The following is a 17666-nucleotide window of genomic DNA, read 5'->3' as shown; positions in this document are numbered from 1 at the left end:
GTGCGATATACCTGCTTCCAATAAATATTGATTGAGGCCTGCGATACACCTGCTTCCAGAAAATACTGATCAAGGTGTTTTATATACCAGCTTCCACAAAATACTGATTGAGGCCTGCAATATACCCGATTCCACAAATACTGCTCTTCTCTAGGGACTTTGGTACAGGGTCATTTTGAAAATGACAGAAATAGGAAGAGGCAGGCTGTTCCGCTGGGATGGTAGGGGTCGGGCAGGTACACCAGGCCAGAGCCTAAGTGGGAAGTTGGAGAAGGTGCATGCAATTACGTCAAAGGATGCACCAGAGTTGGTTGAGTGGCTCGCTCAGCTTTCCGCGTCTGCACCCTCCTCATCCTCTGTATGTGCACCCTCCTCACTATCTGCTGTGTGCACCCCCAAAGACACCACCACCACACCACCACCATTTCCCTTCCACTCGAGTCAGAGAAATAATTTTCCCATCCATTCCCAGACCTTACCGATGTGCAGCCATTTTTGGCATCGGATGAGGAAGAGGAGGTAGCAACGGCCGCCATCCAGATCAGCCCAAGGAGGGTGGTCCAGCTTCCACAAAAGAAAATAGAGCGGCATAAAAGGCTTTTTCTGTCCGGTGAATTCCTAATGTTTGGGACCTCGGAGGAATTCAACACCTGTGACGACCACGTGTTATCAAATTTCAACTATTATCATTTGTTGTTTTTTTCAAGAGGGGGGATTTTGTTAGCCATGTTTTTAATCCAATTTTATATTTTTTGTTCTTTTAAACATATGCATTTGACATCTGTTTGCACTGGCCAGCAGTAAAATGTATATCTAATTACCGTCTAATATACCTCCAGCCACATAATTACTTTATCATTTATGTACGGTGAATGAATAATTTTTGGGGCCTGTAGTCCACTGGCCTGCTGTAAAATTTATATCCATTGACCTTCTAATATACCTCCAGCCACATAATCACTTGATCATTTATGTATGTTAAATGCATAATTTTGGGGCCTGTAATCTAACTGGCTAACAGTAAAATTGTTATATGGTGACCGCCTAATGTATCTCCAGCCACATTATCAATTGTTCTTTTCTGTCCGGTGAATGCCTAATGTTTGGGGCCTGTACTACACTGGCCTGCAGTAAAATTTATATTGAATGACCTTCTAATATACCCCCAGCCACATAATTACTTGAAATTTTCTGTCAGTTGAATGCCTAATGTTTGGGGCCTGTACTCTCGTGGCCTAAAACATAATTTTTCTAGGCTCCAGCAGGCCACATTTTTTTTACAGTTTCTCTTTAAGACGCATAAAAATGGCCCCTGATTAAAATACATATTTTTTGTGGGAATTTTTTATATTGATCCCCTATGGTATGTCACTGTCCATGTTGTGGGCTTATTTGTGCAATTCTTGTAAGTATTTGGTGGCTGCAATAATTACCTGAAGGTTTTTTAGGTTCGCCTGGCATAAAATGGGGCCCGCCGCGAACTTGCGGTTCGCGAACATTTGATCGCGTTCGCGAATCGCCCCGGCCGATGTTTGTTTATCACTAATCATTGTCACATAATTGAAAGTCATAGCAAATTTTTACAAATATTAAACCTGATACTGAAAGTGTGTTGCTTGATGTACTGGTGTGCATCACAGTTATTAAACTCATATTGTAGTAGCCTGAAACCCATGTGGATCAGAGATCATGGTGTTTACAGACAGACATGCAAACATGCCTTGAACCCATGCAGAACATTGAGAATGGCGTTCACAGACAGACATACAAAACATTCCTGGAACCCATACAGAACAGTGAGAATGGCATTCCCAGACAGACATTTGAACATACCTGGAGCCCATGCAGAACTGGAAGCATGGCTTTCAAAGACAGATCAGGACATAAAGATCTTACAACATAGAAAAATGGTTATATAGCCTGGAACCCATGCCCATTAGGGTTCAGGTAACTCATTGACAAAAAAAAGGACAGACTCAGACAAACATGCCTGGAACACATGTGGAACAGGGAGCAAGGCATTCACAGACAGAATATGGCAGAAGACATTATTGAATAACCAGGCTGATCACACAAGTCATGTTAGAGTAACAAAGACACAGGTCAGGAGAGTGAGCATCCTGCACTGAGCTTTCCTGGAGACACAGGTTTAATTAACACAGTGATTACGGCACATGACCACATGATATTCAAACAAGCTCAAGGAAGCATTAACCCTAAATAGACAAAGGGAAATCTCAATTCACAGGACATAGTTCACACACTATAGAAGACCGCAACCATCACTCACCATACAAGCAACCAGCCTACATGAAAACATCAACCACAGCCACTATGCAAGAGTGCATGCAGCCAGCCTACACAGCAACACAGTGTCACAGTGATACAGATGCAAGGAGCATAATATTCACAGGGCACAGTTTACACACTAAGAAGGTCGCAGTCGGGGGGGCGGAGCTTGCGCCGGAGCTGTGAGGCAGCATGAAGTGAAGCTCTGCTTCTACAGTATCCCTCAAAGCCTTAATTTAGCGTCACTTAGCTGAAAAAATGGTCAAGATTGTAGGATCCAAACCTGCTGAAGCACAAGGGCTAGCCAAAGCCCCGACAAGCAGCGAATCTATGGATAAATTCATAAAGAAAACAGCGCAGCTACATGTTGCTAAAGAAATCAAGATGGCGCCCGGAACACCCAAAGCTGCAAGCGGCGCTCCGAAGCACTCAGCAGCAGCAGAGAAGGTAAGGGAGGTCTCCCCTGAGGCTGACACCCTCCCCATCTCCCGTTCATTTCTAAAAGATGCCTTATCAGAGGCTCTAAAACCCCTACGGTCGGATCTTACCGCCATAAAGGAGGACATGCGCCATATTGGAAGGCGGGTAGAAGCGCTGGAGGATAATCAGACTGCTATTGTCACGCATCAGTCTGCAGTTTCTTCCACACTGTCCCAGCATCAAACGCATTTGAACTCATTATATACGCTCCTGGAAGATCAGGAAAATAGGAGCAGGCGCAACAACTTGCGCTTCAGGGGTATACCTGAATCAGTGGGCCCAGCAGAAATACCGGAAACCATTATGAACATATGTCTACAAATACTCGGTCCGGACTCCTCTCATGAAATTAATATAGAGAGAGCACACAGAGCCCTGCGCCCTAAACCACAGCCTGCGGATCCCCCTAGGGACATCATATGCAAATTTCTGCACTATCCAGTGAAAGAGGCAATTCTTAGTAAAGCAAGGAATATTCAACATCTTGCTTTAGAAGACAGCCCTGTCGCTATATTTCAAGACTTGGCCCAATCTACTTTGAAAAAAAGAAGAGTTATCAAACCGCTAACAGATTGGCTCCGCAGTAAGAAGATTTTGTATAAATGGCTGTTCCCTTTTGGATTATCCTTTATATACAACGGCCAACGCATATCCATTTCTTCTTACAATGATTTACCCAAAGCTTTTGAGGTTTTGCAAATTGATAAACTGCCGATAGAGAACTGGGATCTTATTCAAGATATTAATACACTTCCAGAGCTTCCGTCTGCAGATCCATGGGAGACTCCTCGTCCAGGCAAACCACAAAGGTCTAGAAGAAGCCGTCAATCAACTCCTAGACGCCTCCCACTTCATGATTCCTGAAGGTTTCTGGTTCCAAACCTGAAAGAAGATCACCAGTTTTTCAGGGATTCACTGATTAGACGTTAAATTTAATTTTTCTAGTCTTTCTAGTTTTTCTAGTTTTTCTAGTCAGTTATCCCGATCTGTGTCTCAAACCTCAGTAATTTATCCCTATCTAAGAGATATGCTATAGCAGGCGTGATAACTGTCCTTCACTAAGTGCCTATAAGATATATAGTACGAGGGTACTAGATTAAATCACATTATAATGTGTAGAAATCCCCCCTTACTCTACTTTTGGAGTATTTCTCCACTAATGTTTATGAAGTATTGGTGTAATCAATATTCTAGATTGTTCTCACTGTTATTTTTATCTTATTGTTGGTTTTATGGCAGGTATTACAGGATGTCACTCATGTATTCCCAAATGGAAGGGGTACTTTTCGGCAGCCTGACTCCACTCTGGAAGGTTAAGTACAATGATTATGCACCTTCACATCCTCCACTAGAATTTAGCGGTGGTACACACTCTGTCATTTATCCAGTAAATGGCTGACCTGTGCATTGCCACTTTTAATGTCAAGGGTTTTAACGCTCCGTCGAAACGCAGTCAGATATTCTCCCTAGCTAAAAAAGAAAACTGCTCAATTCTAATGCTCCAAGAGACGCATTTCAAATTTAATAAATACCCAGATATGTCTAGATCCATGTATCCACATTGGTATCATTGCGGTTCGGATTCCGCTGCTTCCAGAGGTGTGAGTGTGGGTTTCCGGAGGGGTTTACCTTTTTCATATATCTCTCATTCCCAGGACGTAGATGGTAGATATTTAATGCTAAAAGGCAAAATAGCTAACCAGATTTACACATTTGCAAACATCTATGCCCCAAATATCAAACAGATTTCTTGGCTGCTTGAAGTACTCACCCTGTTGGAATCGTTTAAAGAGGGCGTAGTGGTGCTTGGCGGAGATCTGAACATGGTGCTAAACCCCGCCATGGACTCCTCATCCCAAAAATCAGCCCTATCCTCAAAAGCACTTAGGCTTCTTAGGAATAAATTGCATCAGGGAGCTGTTCACGACGTATGGCGTCTCCTTAACCCTTCCGAGAAAGACTACACCTTTTTCTCCAATCCCCACAACTCGTATCAGCGACTTGATTATGTATTCGTGTCCAAAGAACATCTTCATTTATGCAAGCAGGCTTACATAGGGAATCTATTTTTATCCGACCATGCACCAGTATACGTCACAATACAAGCCCCTTCATTAGACCCCAAGGCATTTAGATGGCGTCTGAACGAGCAGCTAATATCCTCAGATGAGAACAAGCTATCTACCCAAAAACTTTTGGAGGAATTCTTCTCACTTAATGCTCTCCCTGACACATCTCCTCACATATTATGGGACACGCACAAGGCATACATGAGAGGCCAATTCATCAGTATGGGTGCACGAATTAAGAAGGAAAGGAAAAAAAAATAGACGAACTCCTAACCCAAATTCATAGACTAGAAACTATACACAAAGGTTCCTTATTGGAAATCCAACTGAAAGAGCTTACAGAACTTAAAAACACCCTAAAAAACTTACTTGATACCGCCTCAGCTAAGTACTACCTCCATGCGCAATATAAGTACTATGCGCATGGAGATAGGGCTTCCAAATTTATGATGCAACGTATCAAACAAAGGAAATCTCTTAACTATATATACAAGATCAAAGTCAATAACAAAGAGGAGGTGTCTACCACCCCAGAAATAGCCAAACAATTTCAAAAGTTCTACTACTCCTTATATAATATAAAAGAGGAAGGAAAAAATTCGGGTATTTCTTCCCTTCACTCTACAAAGGATTCAATCACCACCTTTCTTAAATCTCTCGCCTTACCATCCTTGTCAGACCCACAGATTCAAACTTTACAAGCTCCATTTACACTGCTAGAACTTGAAACAGCGATCAAACAACTTCCTAATGGGAAGAGTCCGGGACCGGACGGTTATCCTGCCTTATACTACCGCACATTCCATAAGATATTAAGCCCATACCTTCTCACTATATTCAATAGCTCCCTGTCTGGTGTCCCCCTATCCACTGATATGACCAGAGCACATATCACTCTGATTCCAAAGGAAGGGAAAGACAGTTCCCAATGCTCTAACTACCGCCCAATATCACTGTTAAATCTAGACCTGAAATTATTAGCTAAGATGCTGGCGACCCGCTTATCATCATTCCTGCCTTCTCTGATCAAAGAAGATCAAGTTGGCTTTGTCCGTGGTAGGGAGGGCAGAGATAATACCGCCAAGGTGTTAAATGCTATTTACCTTACAAAAAAGCATAGACGTTCTCTGGTCCTCCTTAGCACGGACGCAGAAAAAGCCTTTGACAGAGTAAGCTGGGAATACATGAGGGAGGTTCTTAAAGCATTTAAATTCCCAGACGAATATATTAAAGCCATTTTTTCCTTATATTCCCACGCTTCTGCTTCCATCATTATTAACGACACCCTATCACCCTCTTTTGACATCAGGAATGGCACCAGACAGGGATGCCCGTTATCTCCTCTTCTATTTGTCCTTGTGATGGAGACACTGCTTCAAGCTTTTAGATTGGAGAAGGAGATAGTAGGGATTAAGATAAATCAACGTGAACACAAGGTGGCCGCTTTTGCGGATGATTTGTTAATAATGAACACCAACCCTATTAAAGCTCTACCTTTAATCTATAAGATCTTAGACCAATTTAGTTCCTACTCGAACTTCAAAATTAATATGAGCAAATCCCATATAATAGCAATAGACATCCCAAATTCAACCAGGAAATCCTTGATGGAAAACTCTCCCTTTAATTGGGGAGCTCCCTATATTACATATTTAGGGGTTAAGATCGGTCCAGATCCGTCCTCTCTTTTTAGATTAAATTATTCCCCCCTATTGCAATCTATCTCGGATCAACTAGCCGGATTAAAAAACACGATACTATCTTGGTTTGGAAGGAAAAACATTGTGACATCACTGGTATTACCGAGGTTAACATATTTGCAGCAAGTACTACCGATCCCAGTCCCGAAAACATTCTATATCAAAATAAGGAGACAGATCAGCACGTTTGTTTGGGCCGGGAAAAGAGCACGCATAGCTCATACAGTACTCTGTAGAGGCCTTTGGGGGTATAGGTTTGCCGGACCCGGAATTATATGGACGAGCGGTGATGCTCTCTAGAATAGTGGACTGGATGACATCCCATCAGAAAACCCTGGATCTCCATGGAACAGGGAGATTTGGGAGCATACCCATCAGGTCTCTTAGTGGGGGCTAAAGGATTTCCACTCAGTGATAGTTCCCTCAACCCAATTGTTCAATCGACAATTGATACATGGAAATGGTTTCAGCAGACACAATTTGCTATACCATTACCCTCTCCTCTGATACAAATAAAAGATATAATAGCATATGCCCCACCTACCCTGAAAGACTGTCTACCCTTCTCAATTAGGAATTCAACAATGCACCTTTTTTCTTTCTTTGATGACAATGGTGTAGTACTGAAATCTGAATATATGTTGACAGTCTTTCCAGAATGCAAACATTTCCCTCACTTATTGTCGTTTATGCGCTCTTTCATATCAACAAATATTGCCATGAAAGACCTACTTCGCCCACTGACTTGGTTGGAGAGTATCATGGCAGATCACTCCAAACAAACTAAGTTGATATCTCAAATCTATAGAAAGTTAAGTGCCCCAGTGCTCATGACCAAACCAGCATTTATTGGGCTATGGGAGAGAGATCTGAGTACTAGCTTCTCTGAAGAAGAGGTTTCAAAATTGGTACTACTACCCCACAAAGCCTCTAGGTGTGTCCGCACTCAAGAAAACGGATACAAAATTTAAACAAGGTGGTATAGAACCCCAGACATTACTTGCCGATATAGTCTGGGAAATGTGGATGTATGTTGGAGATGTAAAAAAGAAAGAGGATCATTCTTCCATATCTGGTGGGAATGCCCTCCACTTTATGAGTGGTGGAAAGATATCTTTGCCAATGCTAATAGGATATGTAAATTGGATATCCCAATTTCTCCCCAATTAGCTCTGCTAGGTCTTCCCTCTGCTACACTTAAAATACCTCCAACTAAAGTTTTTCATACCATGTTAAGTGCAGCGCGTCTACTAATACCCAAATTCTGGCTTTCTGAGGAAGTGCCTCCCCTTTCTCTTTGGATAGGGAAGATGGATCAATTATGTAGATATGAGGAAATTGCCGCATGGGACAATCGCAATATACAATCATACAGGAGAATTTGGAAGGATTGGTTTATATATAGGAACATGAACCCACCCCTTTACATCCTTTAAAGAGAGCGTTTAACGTAGTGTTCACAACTAGTGGTATAGGCTAACTATGATTATTCTCTACCAAAACCCTTATTGATTAGACTCATAGGAATCAAATATATATATCATTCTTTGTGCTATACCTCCTGAAAGTATGAAGTTTTACGATACCTGCCTAAATGTATTGTATGTTAACTTTTTGTTATCTTATATTATTCATATGTCATTATCTGATATCTATATGCGATTCGTCATATTTGAACATATGTATAATTGCTTTCCTAAATAAAAATTATTTAAAACGAAAAAAAAAAAAAAAAAAAAAAAAAAAAGAAGGTCGCAGTCAGCATGGACCACCCAAGCAATCAGCATGCACAGGAACGTCAACCGCAGCCATTATGCAAGAGTGTATGCAGCCAGCCTACATGGAAGCGTCACAGTGTGTCACAGTAAACTGCACTGTGATATGATCACAGGCTAATGTCCTAATGTGATGTATTGTTCTGTATCAGAGTTACTGTACTGGACTCTGTCCAACTGACTATGTTATTGTCTTTAAACCAGTTATTCAAATTTTATAAATTCAATTGATCAAGACATTATTCTGCCTGATGTATTGTTCTGTATCACCATTGTATTCTACTGCACTGTGTCCAATTGACCTTTTTTTTATTTTTTTGTCCGTTTTTTAAATGAAATTAAAAAAAACTTTGGTTGATCAGAAATTATTGTATCTCATGTATTGTCCCATGTCACAGTTGTTATTTTGGGTTCAATTGACCATTTTGTTGCAGCAATTTTTTTACCAGGCTGAAAAATCATTTTCTGGCAGCAGATCTTGCCGCCTAATCACGGTCTACGGGCAGCAAATAATGATTTCGTATGGGGACAAGGATGTCATTAGTGATCACTCTTCCCTATACTGTGGAGGAGATTGCTGCATGTAATAGCAGTGGTATCCACCACTGACAAGCACACGATTGGAAGTGTTCCTTCCTGAAAATCATCAGCCTCATCTGCTGGTCTAATACCAAGCTTACTCATCATTGCAGTTACAACATGATATTGATGTTATCTCTGTGCCTGACACCATGTCATTGAGCCAGTGTTCATTCTAACTGAAAATTGCTTGTAACAGTTCATTTGAGCCCTTATAGAAGCATGTATTTTCTGTCATCTTTGATCCCTCTTAGTGGGGTGCTTTTTTTCAGCCAAGAGGCATGGCTGAAAGAAATTGTCTGGACCGAGTGGAGAAGATGATGACAGAGAAGATCTACATCAGAGGAGACATCATCTGGAGGCACTGGATGTTAGAGGTATGTGAAGAAATATCCAGCTCAGTTCAGGTGAAGTATTGTAACTTTATTCCAGCGTTATAAAATCCGTATACAAGTGTATATGTTTTATAACGCTGGAATAAAGTTACAATACTTCACCTGAACTGAGCTGGATATTTCTTCACTATTTTCTGGACTTTACCGCATCCAGGTGCGGCATCCGTGCACAGCAGGTGATTCAACTACTACAGGTGAGAGCTGCCTTACAATTTTACTATTAGAGGTATGTGCGGCTGTATGGCAAGTACAGCAAAATGCAGTGTGCGCGGGGAGGGTCGACTTAGGCTACTTTCACACTTGTGGTAGACTTCTCCAGCAGGCTGTTTAGGCGGGGGAACAGCCTGCCAGATCCGTGCTACCGCTAGTGCACCATGCCGCCAGAAGTCTGCTCCGGCCCCATTCACTATAATGGGGGCATGCTGGAGGTCCAGCCGCAACACGGCAAACATGCCGAAAGGTGGGCTGAAAAACACTACTGCATAATGCAGTTATATTCCAGTCGCCTCTTGGTATGTTTGCCATGCTGCGGCCGGACCTCCGGGGCCGGAGCGAACATCCGGCGGCATGGTGCACTAGCGGTATCACAGATTCGACAGGCTGTTCCCCCACTGAAGCAGCCTGCTGGAGAAGGCTACCGCTAGTGTGAAAGTAGCCTTAGAGAACTGGGCCATATTCATTGGGGCTTGGGCCTCAGATCTTTTTAAACCCTAGCAATGCCCCTGCTACTACCCCCCTACATATCTGGACATCTCCTGCCTTGTCCATTATGGTTCATACTGTACTACTGCTACAGGAAACCGTACTATGCATAGAATAACAAACCTGAAACAGCTGCCAAAAAGGGATACTTTGTTGATGACTTTTCCAAAAAGTAATTGCTTCTTCACTTTTTAGTTCAATATATATTTTCTTTAAAACAGCATCTAACCTGTTGCTACTCCACAAAAATGGACAGTTTTAGGACCGTTTGTTGAAGATAAGCCATTGCTTCGTCCAATAGCACTGTGTGTATAAACACTGGAATGTTTCTGTCACCACAAAGGGATAATTGACAAATCGGACAGTGCATTGTGTTTTTTAACAGGCTGTTACCATCAGAAGTCATCATGGGAGAACCAAGGGATTAGTAAGGTGTTTCTCATTTTGCTATTTTATATAATTTGTAAAAAAAAATTAAAAATTTGACCAGTTGACTGGAATAATAATAAAATTATACTTTAATGTATCTATTACAATAGGTGGACATTTTTCATCAATCTGATTTTCTATTGAAAATACTTTCTGTGAAATACTTACTTCAACTTGAACAGCTGTTGGAGGCACAGGATTATACTGGGGTATATAGGTTCCTTGCATAGGTGCAGCAGCAGTCATATACTACAAAGACAGAACAAATCATATTAGATATGATGTAATAAAACGGAATCAAGTTCATCATCATTTTTTATGTTGGATAGTTATACCCTCTGAATATACATGAAGACATTTATAGTTAAAACATGCTCAAAATGTAAATATAGCAGAATCACATATAACCCCAAGGCAGGGGGCTTAGAGTCTCATTAAGATTGTAAAGTTACATATGGTAGTAGAATCATCAGGTCTTGGTGAGGTGTATAATATGTATACAGAAGTAAGTCTTAGGCCTCTTTCACACGACAGTATGTCCATTTCAGTGTTTTGCGGTCCGTTTTTCACGGATCCGTTGTTCTGTTTTTTCCTTCCGTTGTGGTTCCGTTTCCGTTCCGTTGTTCCGTTCCGTTTTTCCGTATGGCAAATACAGTATACAGTAATTTCATATACAAAATTGGGCTGGGCATAACATTTTCAATAGATGGTTCCGCAAAAAACGGAACGGATACGGAAGACATACGGATGCATTTCCATATGCATTCCGTTTTTTTGCGGACCCATAGACTTTAATGGAGCCACGGAACGTGATTTGCGGCCAAATATAGGACATGTTCTATATTTCAACGGAACGGAAAAACGGAAATACGGAAACGGAATGCATACGGAACACATTCAGTTTTTTTGCGGAACCATTAAAATGAATGGTTCCGTATACGGCCCGTATACAGACCGCAAAAAACGGCCCTCAAAACGGAAAAAAAAAAACGGACGTGTGAAAGAGGCCTTACCTGGGAGTTCCACCTCAGGGACCTCTACTTTTCAGAGAAACGAGGTTCCCTGAATTCCTGTGGCATTAGGTGAGGCAGACATTGAGATGCAATATTGAGGAGGTCATACATGTGAGCACCAATGGAGATATTGAATAAGATGGGAAAGCTTTGTTTTAAATTGTTAAACGATAGAACAGGCACATCTGGCAGAAAGTCAACGATGCTTTGCTTTTACATAAGCAGGAGAAATGTCATAATAAGTAGTACAATGTCATCATATAAATATGGTAACTGGAAACCAAAAAACAATATATACCCCAAACAGGGAATAATTAATAAAGCGTGATTGACTGGCATAAGCCTATGGTAAACTACCACAATACAAAACCTACAAAAGACTGCCAGAACGCTTATGATATTATTACTTTATTACAAAATTACATGAATTGACAAACATGAATAAAAGAAAGTATGGTACGACGAAGGTACGCCCAAATGCGCGTTGGGGTTGGCGCCATCCTGGAGGAGACACAGCATAGGTAATTGTTCCATGTCCTTTGATTATATATGACATGGTTGCATTTGCACTTTATCATTTTATGTATTATATATATGACATGCTTGCATTTGCACTTTATCCTTTAATGTATCATACAGATGGATTGATATATGGACATGTATCGGCTGTGTTTATCCTCCAGTGATGTTGTCTCTTCTTTTCTCCTGCACCATACTTTCTTTTAATCATGTTTGTCAATTCGTGTAATTTTGTAATAAAGTAATAATATCATAAGCGTTCTGGCAGTCTTTTGTAGGTTTTGTAACTGGAAACCAAACCTACTGATGGTTGCTCAGCTGGAAATGTATAAAATGGGACCCAACACTAACCCATGGAAAATAGACAACTAAGAATAGATCAAGAACCAGTTAAAGGCACATTAAAAGTGTGTTCAGAGAAACTGAAAGGAATTAGTCCTTATGAACACAGGTAGGATCAGCCTGCTAGAGTAAAGCTGGCCAAGCATATTAGATAGAAGTTGGTTGATGGTTGAACGACAGTTGAACAGCAAACAATCATTTGGGTAATACACATTTTTGTCCATATTGGCCGTTATAGTTTAAACAGGGCGATGGATAAAAAATTAAACTGGCAATGGTTTGATGGAAAAAAATGTTTCTGGGAAAGTTCTTTCAAAGATCTTTCATTCATGAATGATCATTCTTAGAACAAAAGATCTTTCGCGCAACAATCTTATGAAAACTTTTAACATGATTGACTTCTCTTAGAACAATAGTGGTTTATCATTAGTCCTCTAAAACTATTGGTTGATGTTAAATGTCAACAGATAAATGTTCATTTTGTTTGAAATCGTCCATTTGATCAACTTAGGCTAATATATATGGTCACCTTAAGAGTGGCCTCAGTTTTAATAGGTGCACACCTCTATGCAGTTGGAATATACAGTTCAGTTCTGGCCAGTAGGTCATAGAAAGGATGTCCTAGGGCTGCAAGAGGTACAAAGAAATGCAACTAAACTGATAAGGATCTTAAGTCATGGGAAAATATTACGATAGTTACATTTATTTAGTCCTTAGAAGAGGCAACTAAAAGAGGATATGATTAACCTAGATAAATATATAAATGGCCCATACAAGAAAAATGATGAAAAGCTGTTCCATGTAAAAATCACTTCAAAATACAAAGGGGAACTGACTCCTTCTGGAGAAGAAAAAGTGCAGTCTTATGAAGTGGGTATCTGTGGAATAGTCGCATGGTCACATCAGGAGCTGTTGATGGTTTACAAGAAAAGGCATTGATGAATTATTAGTCTCTCCGTTCATTTCACGGGGCTCTGAGGAGTTCATCGCTGATTGCGGCATATGAGAATAATAGTGATGGCTTTCAGGGGTTCATCCGTTAACAAAAATAAATAAACAATACTCACCTAATTTTAGTGTGAAGAGTAGTGATGGACGAACATCTGCCGGGATGGTTCGCGAACGCAATCGCGTGAACGCGATCAAATGTTCGCGAACCGCAAGTTTGCGGCGGGTCCATTCATTTTAATGGCAGGCGAACCTGAAAAACCTTCAGCTCATATTTGCAGCCAAGAAATAATTACTAGAAGTGCACAAATAGTCCCACAACATGGACAGTGACATACCAGATGTAATATTCGAATTAGCAATCTCCATTCATTATTTTTTTCAATGCAAAATATCGGCAATATAATTTTTGCGTACGCGCATGCGCAAATGCACTATACAGTACCCAAATGCACTATAATGAAAGTATGTTGATATATAACACCCCGCTTCAATCAGTAGAAATTATTTTTTCCCATAATGCTTGTCCCTCTATATACCTGCAGTATCGCAGCAGAGCCGCACACAACTGCCGCACAATACAAATGCACTATAATATACTTTCTAACATAGAAAGTATATTATAACATTGTACAAGGAACGCAATCCATTAGAATATACATAAAGATAAAACATAACTTTTAATAATTTTACTATGACGGTCCATTCACACGTCCGTAAGTGTTTTGCGGATCCGCAAAACATGGGCACCGGCAATGTGCATTCCGCAATTTGTGGACCGCACATTGCCGGCACTATAATAGAAAATGATCGGACATGTTCTATTTTTTTGCGGAAACGGAAGCACAAATGAGGAAGTGCGGATCCGCAAATACGGATGCGGACAGCACATTGCAGAACGGATGCGGACCCATTTAGCAAACGTGTGAATGGACAAGATATCCCTCAAAAATATTAGAGCTTAGCCCCGCCCGCGCTAGTTGATACTAGTCGTGACGTCACTGGACCAGCGGTAAACAGCGATAAGGCCGTGGCGCTGCTGGAGCACCGCTGCCTTCTCAAACAGCTGATCGGCGGGGGTCCCGGGTGTCGGACCCCGGCCGATCAGGTGCTGATGATTTATCCAGATGATAGATCATCAATTAAAACAAAGTGCATAACCCCTTTAAGCAAAAAGCATAGATGTGGTAGGCAATAACAAGTGCTCGGCAGCACTAAATCAGGTGCTCGACGGCACCAAATCAGTAACCATATGTCTTATCACAATCCGGGGGGTTCCAGTGCACATCCATGAAACCCTGAGGGAAAGCAAAAAACATCTATCCCTGGGCTAGATGATGATGTGGTATTGAAGGACAAGGTGGGCAAAGAACTGTCCCTGATATTGCCCTATAGGAGGGTGCTATTCTGGCCCTGATAGCATAACCACAGACCACCTGCCCTGATAAGAGCGAACCCGTTCGGAACCTTACCCTATATAAAAATGGCCCTAGTAAGCCCCTAGACCCCTGACTTACAGGTGATCACTATATAGATCTATGTGTTTTTGACTCATTATAAAAGTATATTATAAGTATATCGCACCCCTCTGTGTATCACACATATCGATAGCACACCTATACTAGTCCTTAAAATGACTTTTGTGTCCCTATTAGCTAGTGTTTGGTGTCCCTAACAGTCTGTCCCTGCTCCACAAAGCAACCTCTTCCTACACTGGCAAAACACTGAATGTAAAATGGCAGCCAGATCAGGTTTATTTATAAGGTAGGGGATGTGTCCATGTGCTGAAATGTCTCAATTGGCTGTCCTGTACCACCTGATGGATGTGTCATGGGTCAAAGTTCTTCATAATGTAAAAGAATATGGCGGGCGCAAATTTCTCCATATGTTCGCATGTTCTGGAAATCGCAAACACGCAAAGATCGATGGCTATGGCGACCTCTTTGTGCTCAAATGGAAGAGATATGTTTTTTTGTTTTTTTATTACTTTTGATTTGGCTTAGCGGACAATCAAAATTTTCCTGAGATTCAGACTGAAGTCCACTTTGGATACTTCAATTCGCTTAAACCCTACCGGCCACCAAAGAGGCTGGTTCTTTTTCCTATAGTGTGCTCTTGGATTACCGGCTGATCATGAACCCTGGATATGAGCCATGTAGAAGCACAGCTGGCCACAGAAATAAGTGGAGCTTAAGTGCAACAAGATGATGCCCAATTGGGTGCACCAAAGGCATAATTTGCATATTAAGAAAAAGTATTTACCCTGTAACTAGGGCTACATAATTTATGATCAGAGTTTTGGATCAACAAAAGAAAAACTGCGTTTTAATCATGTGAACCACAGCTATGTTATAGCTACAGTATGCAAAACGTTGGATATGGAGATTGCTAGTGACAGATTTTCTTTAATTCTTTAAGAGGATGCCCAGGCATACTCTCCCATCAGATTTGGCAATGGGTGTGAAAAGCGTTGAGAACTTGTAAAAGCCCAAATTATGGAGAAAATATGGTGCACCATAATTTGTGGCGTAAAAGAAATGTATAAATGTCCCCCTATGTATTTTAGTTCATCCATAATTTGCAACACTGAAGCCTCTTTATTATATACAGCATTAACCTAATCTTAAAATTGGTACCAATAAAAGAGATTTCAAGCATGATTGATGCATATCATTTAGTTTTCACTGCTATAAGAATGTTGGTATTAGCAAAAGTTTGTTATGGGGCAATCAAGCAATTTTCCTAGCTCAACAAAATCTTTTATAGCTTCAAAAAATACAACTTTTTATAGTCTTTAAAAAAATAATAATAACTAGGATAGTATTAATAGAGCTACTGTATTACTTTGTTCTGCTGACTTGAAGGATAATTCAAAACATACATATGACACACCAACTTCCTATGATTGTGTCACCTGCAGTATATATATTTTTTATTGAGTTGCAAGGGATGCAACGGATCTATGCATTAAAAAAATTTCCACCACTATCTACAAGATTATTTTTTAATGGAAATGAATGATGTCCTTTCAGATTTTTCACTCTCACTAATGTGTAAATAAAGATTTTCAATCATATCTGCAGTTCTGCACACAACTCTAATACACTTGGAACTATTTAAGAACAATGACCGCAAACTCAGAGTTAGTAGGTCTAAGCTTCAGCAAGACATTCAGGATTACAATAATAGAACACTGTACACTTGGACAATGGAAAAAACTATAACGCGATCCCTCATTCTATTTTGAAAGGAAAAAAAAAATATATAAATAGAAAATATCTCCACCACATCAGCTTTACTTCGTCAGATTATGATACTCCTGACTTCATGATAGCTATATCTGATTCAGATATAGCAATTGGGAGCAAATAAAAAAAGACACTACTGAACACTGTGTGACAAGAAATATCTGCCCAATCTAGCAAGGATCAAAAAAGCAAGAAAGATATTTACAACAAACCCATGCCACTGATGTGGATGGAAGTTTGTTAAAAAAAAACAGATGCCAGACAAGGAAGAAAAACTAGTATGTGAATAGCTAACAGGATTCTAATGTGCTATAGCTTTCTGCATCCATACTAACCAAAGACCAAAAAAAAGTCTTAAAGGCTTTAAGATTTTTCCTGCAAGAAAATTTGATGTACATAATACACTGCTACATGTGAATGAATTCCAAAAGGCTAGTCACAATAAAAACATATTTCATGGGATTGGAAGTCTTGAATCCCTCTACAACCGATAATATTCTTTATATCAATATGATGCCTCCAAATGAGTATGTCAATCTTAACTTAGCAAAAAACTACCCCTGTTAAAATTACATGGATTTGAAGAGAACAAATTGTATTAAACATTTTTTGGGGGACTTAGATGTTGATGGGTGACCTATTTTTAGGATCGATCATCAATATCAAATCATGGCGGTCTGACACCCAGAACCCCCATCTATCAGCTGTTTTGCACAGCCATCAGAACCAGAAATGATACAATGGGCAGGGCCAGAAGTAAAAGTGCCCATCCACTGTTTAGTTTTCAGTGTAGGTATTCTGCAGCATAGCTCTGATTCACTTGAATGGGAGATGAGCTGTGGTACTCAGACACAGCCACTACGTACTGGACAGAGCTTTCTGACTCTGTCCTTAACCACTGTAGAGTTTACAATGCTATTGAGGGGCGAAAACAGCTAAATGGTGGGGGTGCTGGAAGTCAAAACACAACTAATCTAATATTGATGACATATTCTGAGCATAAGTCTTCAATATCTAAGTCCTGAAAAACCTCTTTAACCACTTCACATAGGATATAAACGTCCTATGGGTGGATGTTTATCTCTGATTTAACGTTCTGGAACGTCCATTCAAAGATGGCAGCTGTATGCTAATCGTGCAGCTGTAAAGCGGGGGGCCCACTGTCAGTGACAGAAGGG

The 17666-nt window shown here is 40.5% G+C and overlaps 1 protein-coding gene across 2 annotated transcripts in view; it reads right to left on the bottom strand.

The window, feature by feature from the left end:
- The window catches only part of RBMS3 (RNA binding motif single stranded interacting protein 3), an 886528-nt gene that overhangs the window by 37440 nt on the left and 831422 nt on the right, over positions 1–17666 (bottom strand). For both annotated transcript variants that reach the window (XM_044294643.1, XM_044294644.1), the window contains exon 12: positions 10587–10667. In XM_044294643.1, coding sequence (XP_044150578.1) covers positions 10587–10667 — 81 coding nt within the window. The remainder of the gene's footprint in view (positions 1–10586; positions 10668–17666) is intronic.

Source organism: Bufo gargarizans, chromosome 5 (assembly GCF_014858855.1).
Source record: "Bufo gargarizans isolate SCDJY-AF-19 chromosome 5, ASM1485885v1, whole genome shotgun sequence".
Taxonomy (NCBI): domain Eukaryota; kingdom Metazoa; phylum Chordata; class Amphibia; order Anura; family Bufonidae; genus Bufo; species Bufo gargarizans.
The sequence above is the reverse complement of the archived record's forward strand: the minus strand, read 5'-3'. Positions and strand labels throughout refer to the sequence as shown.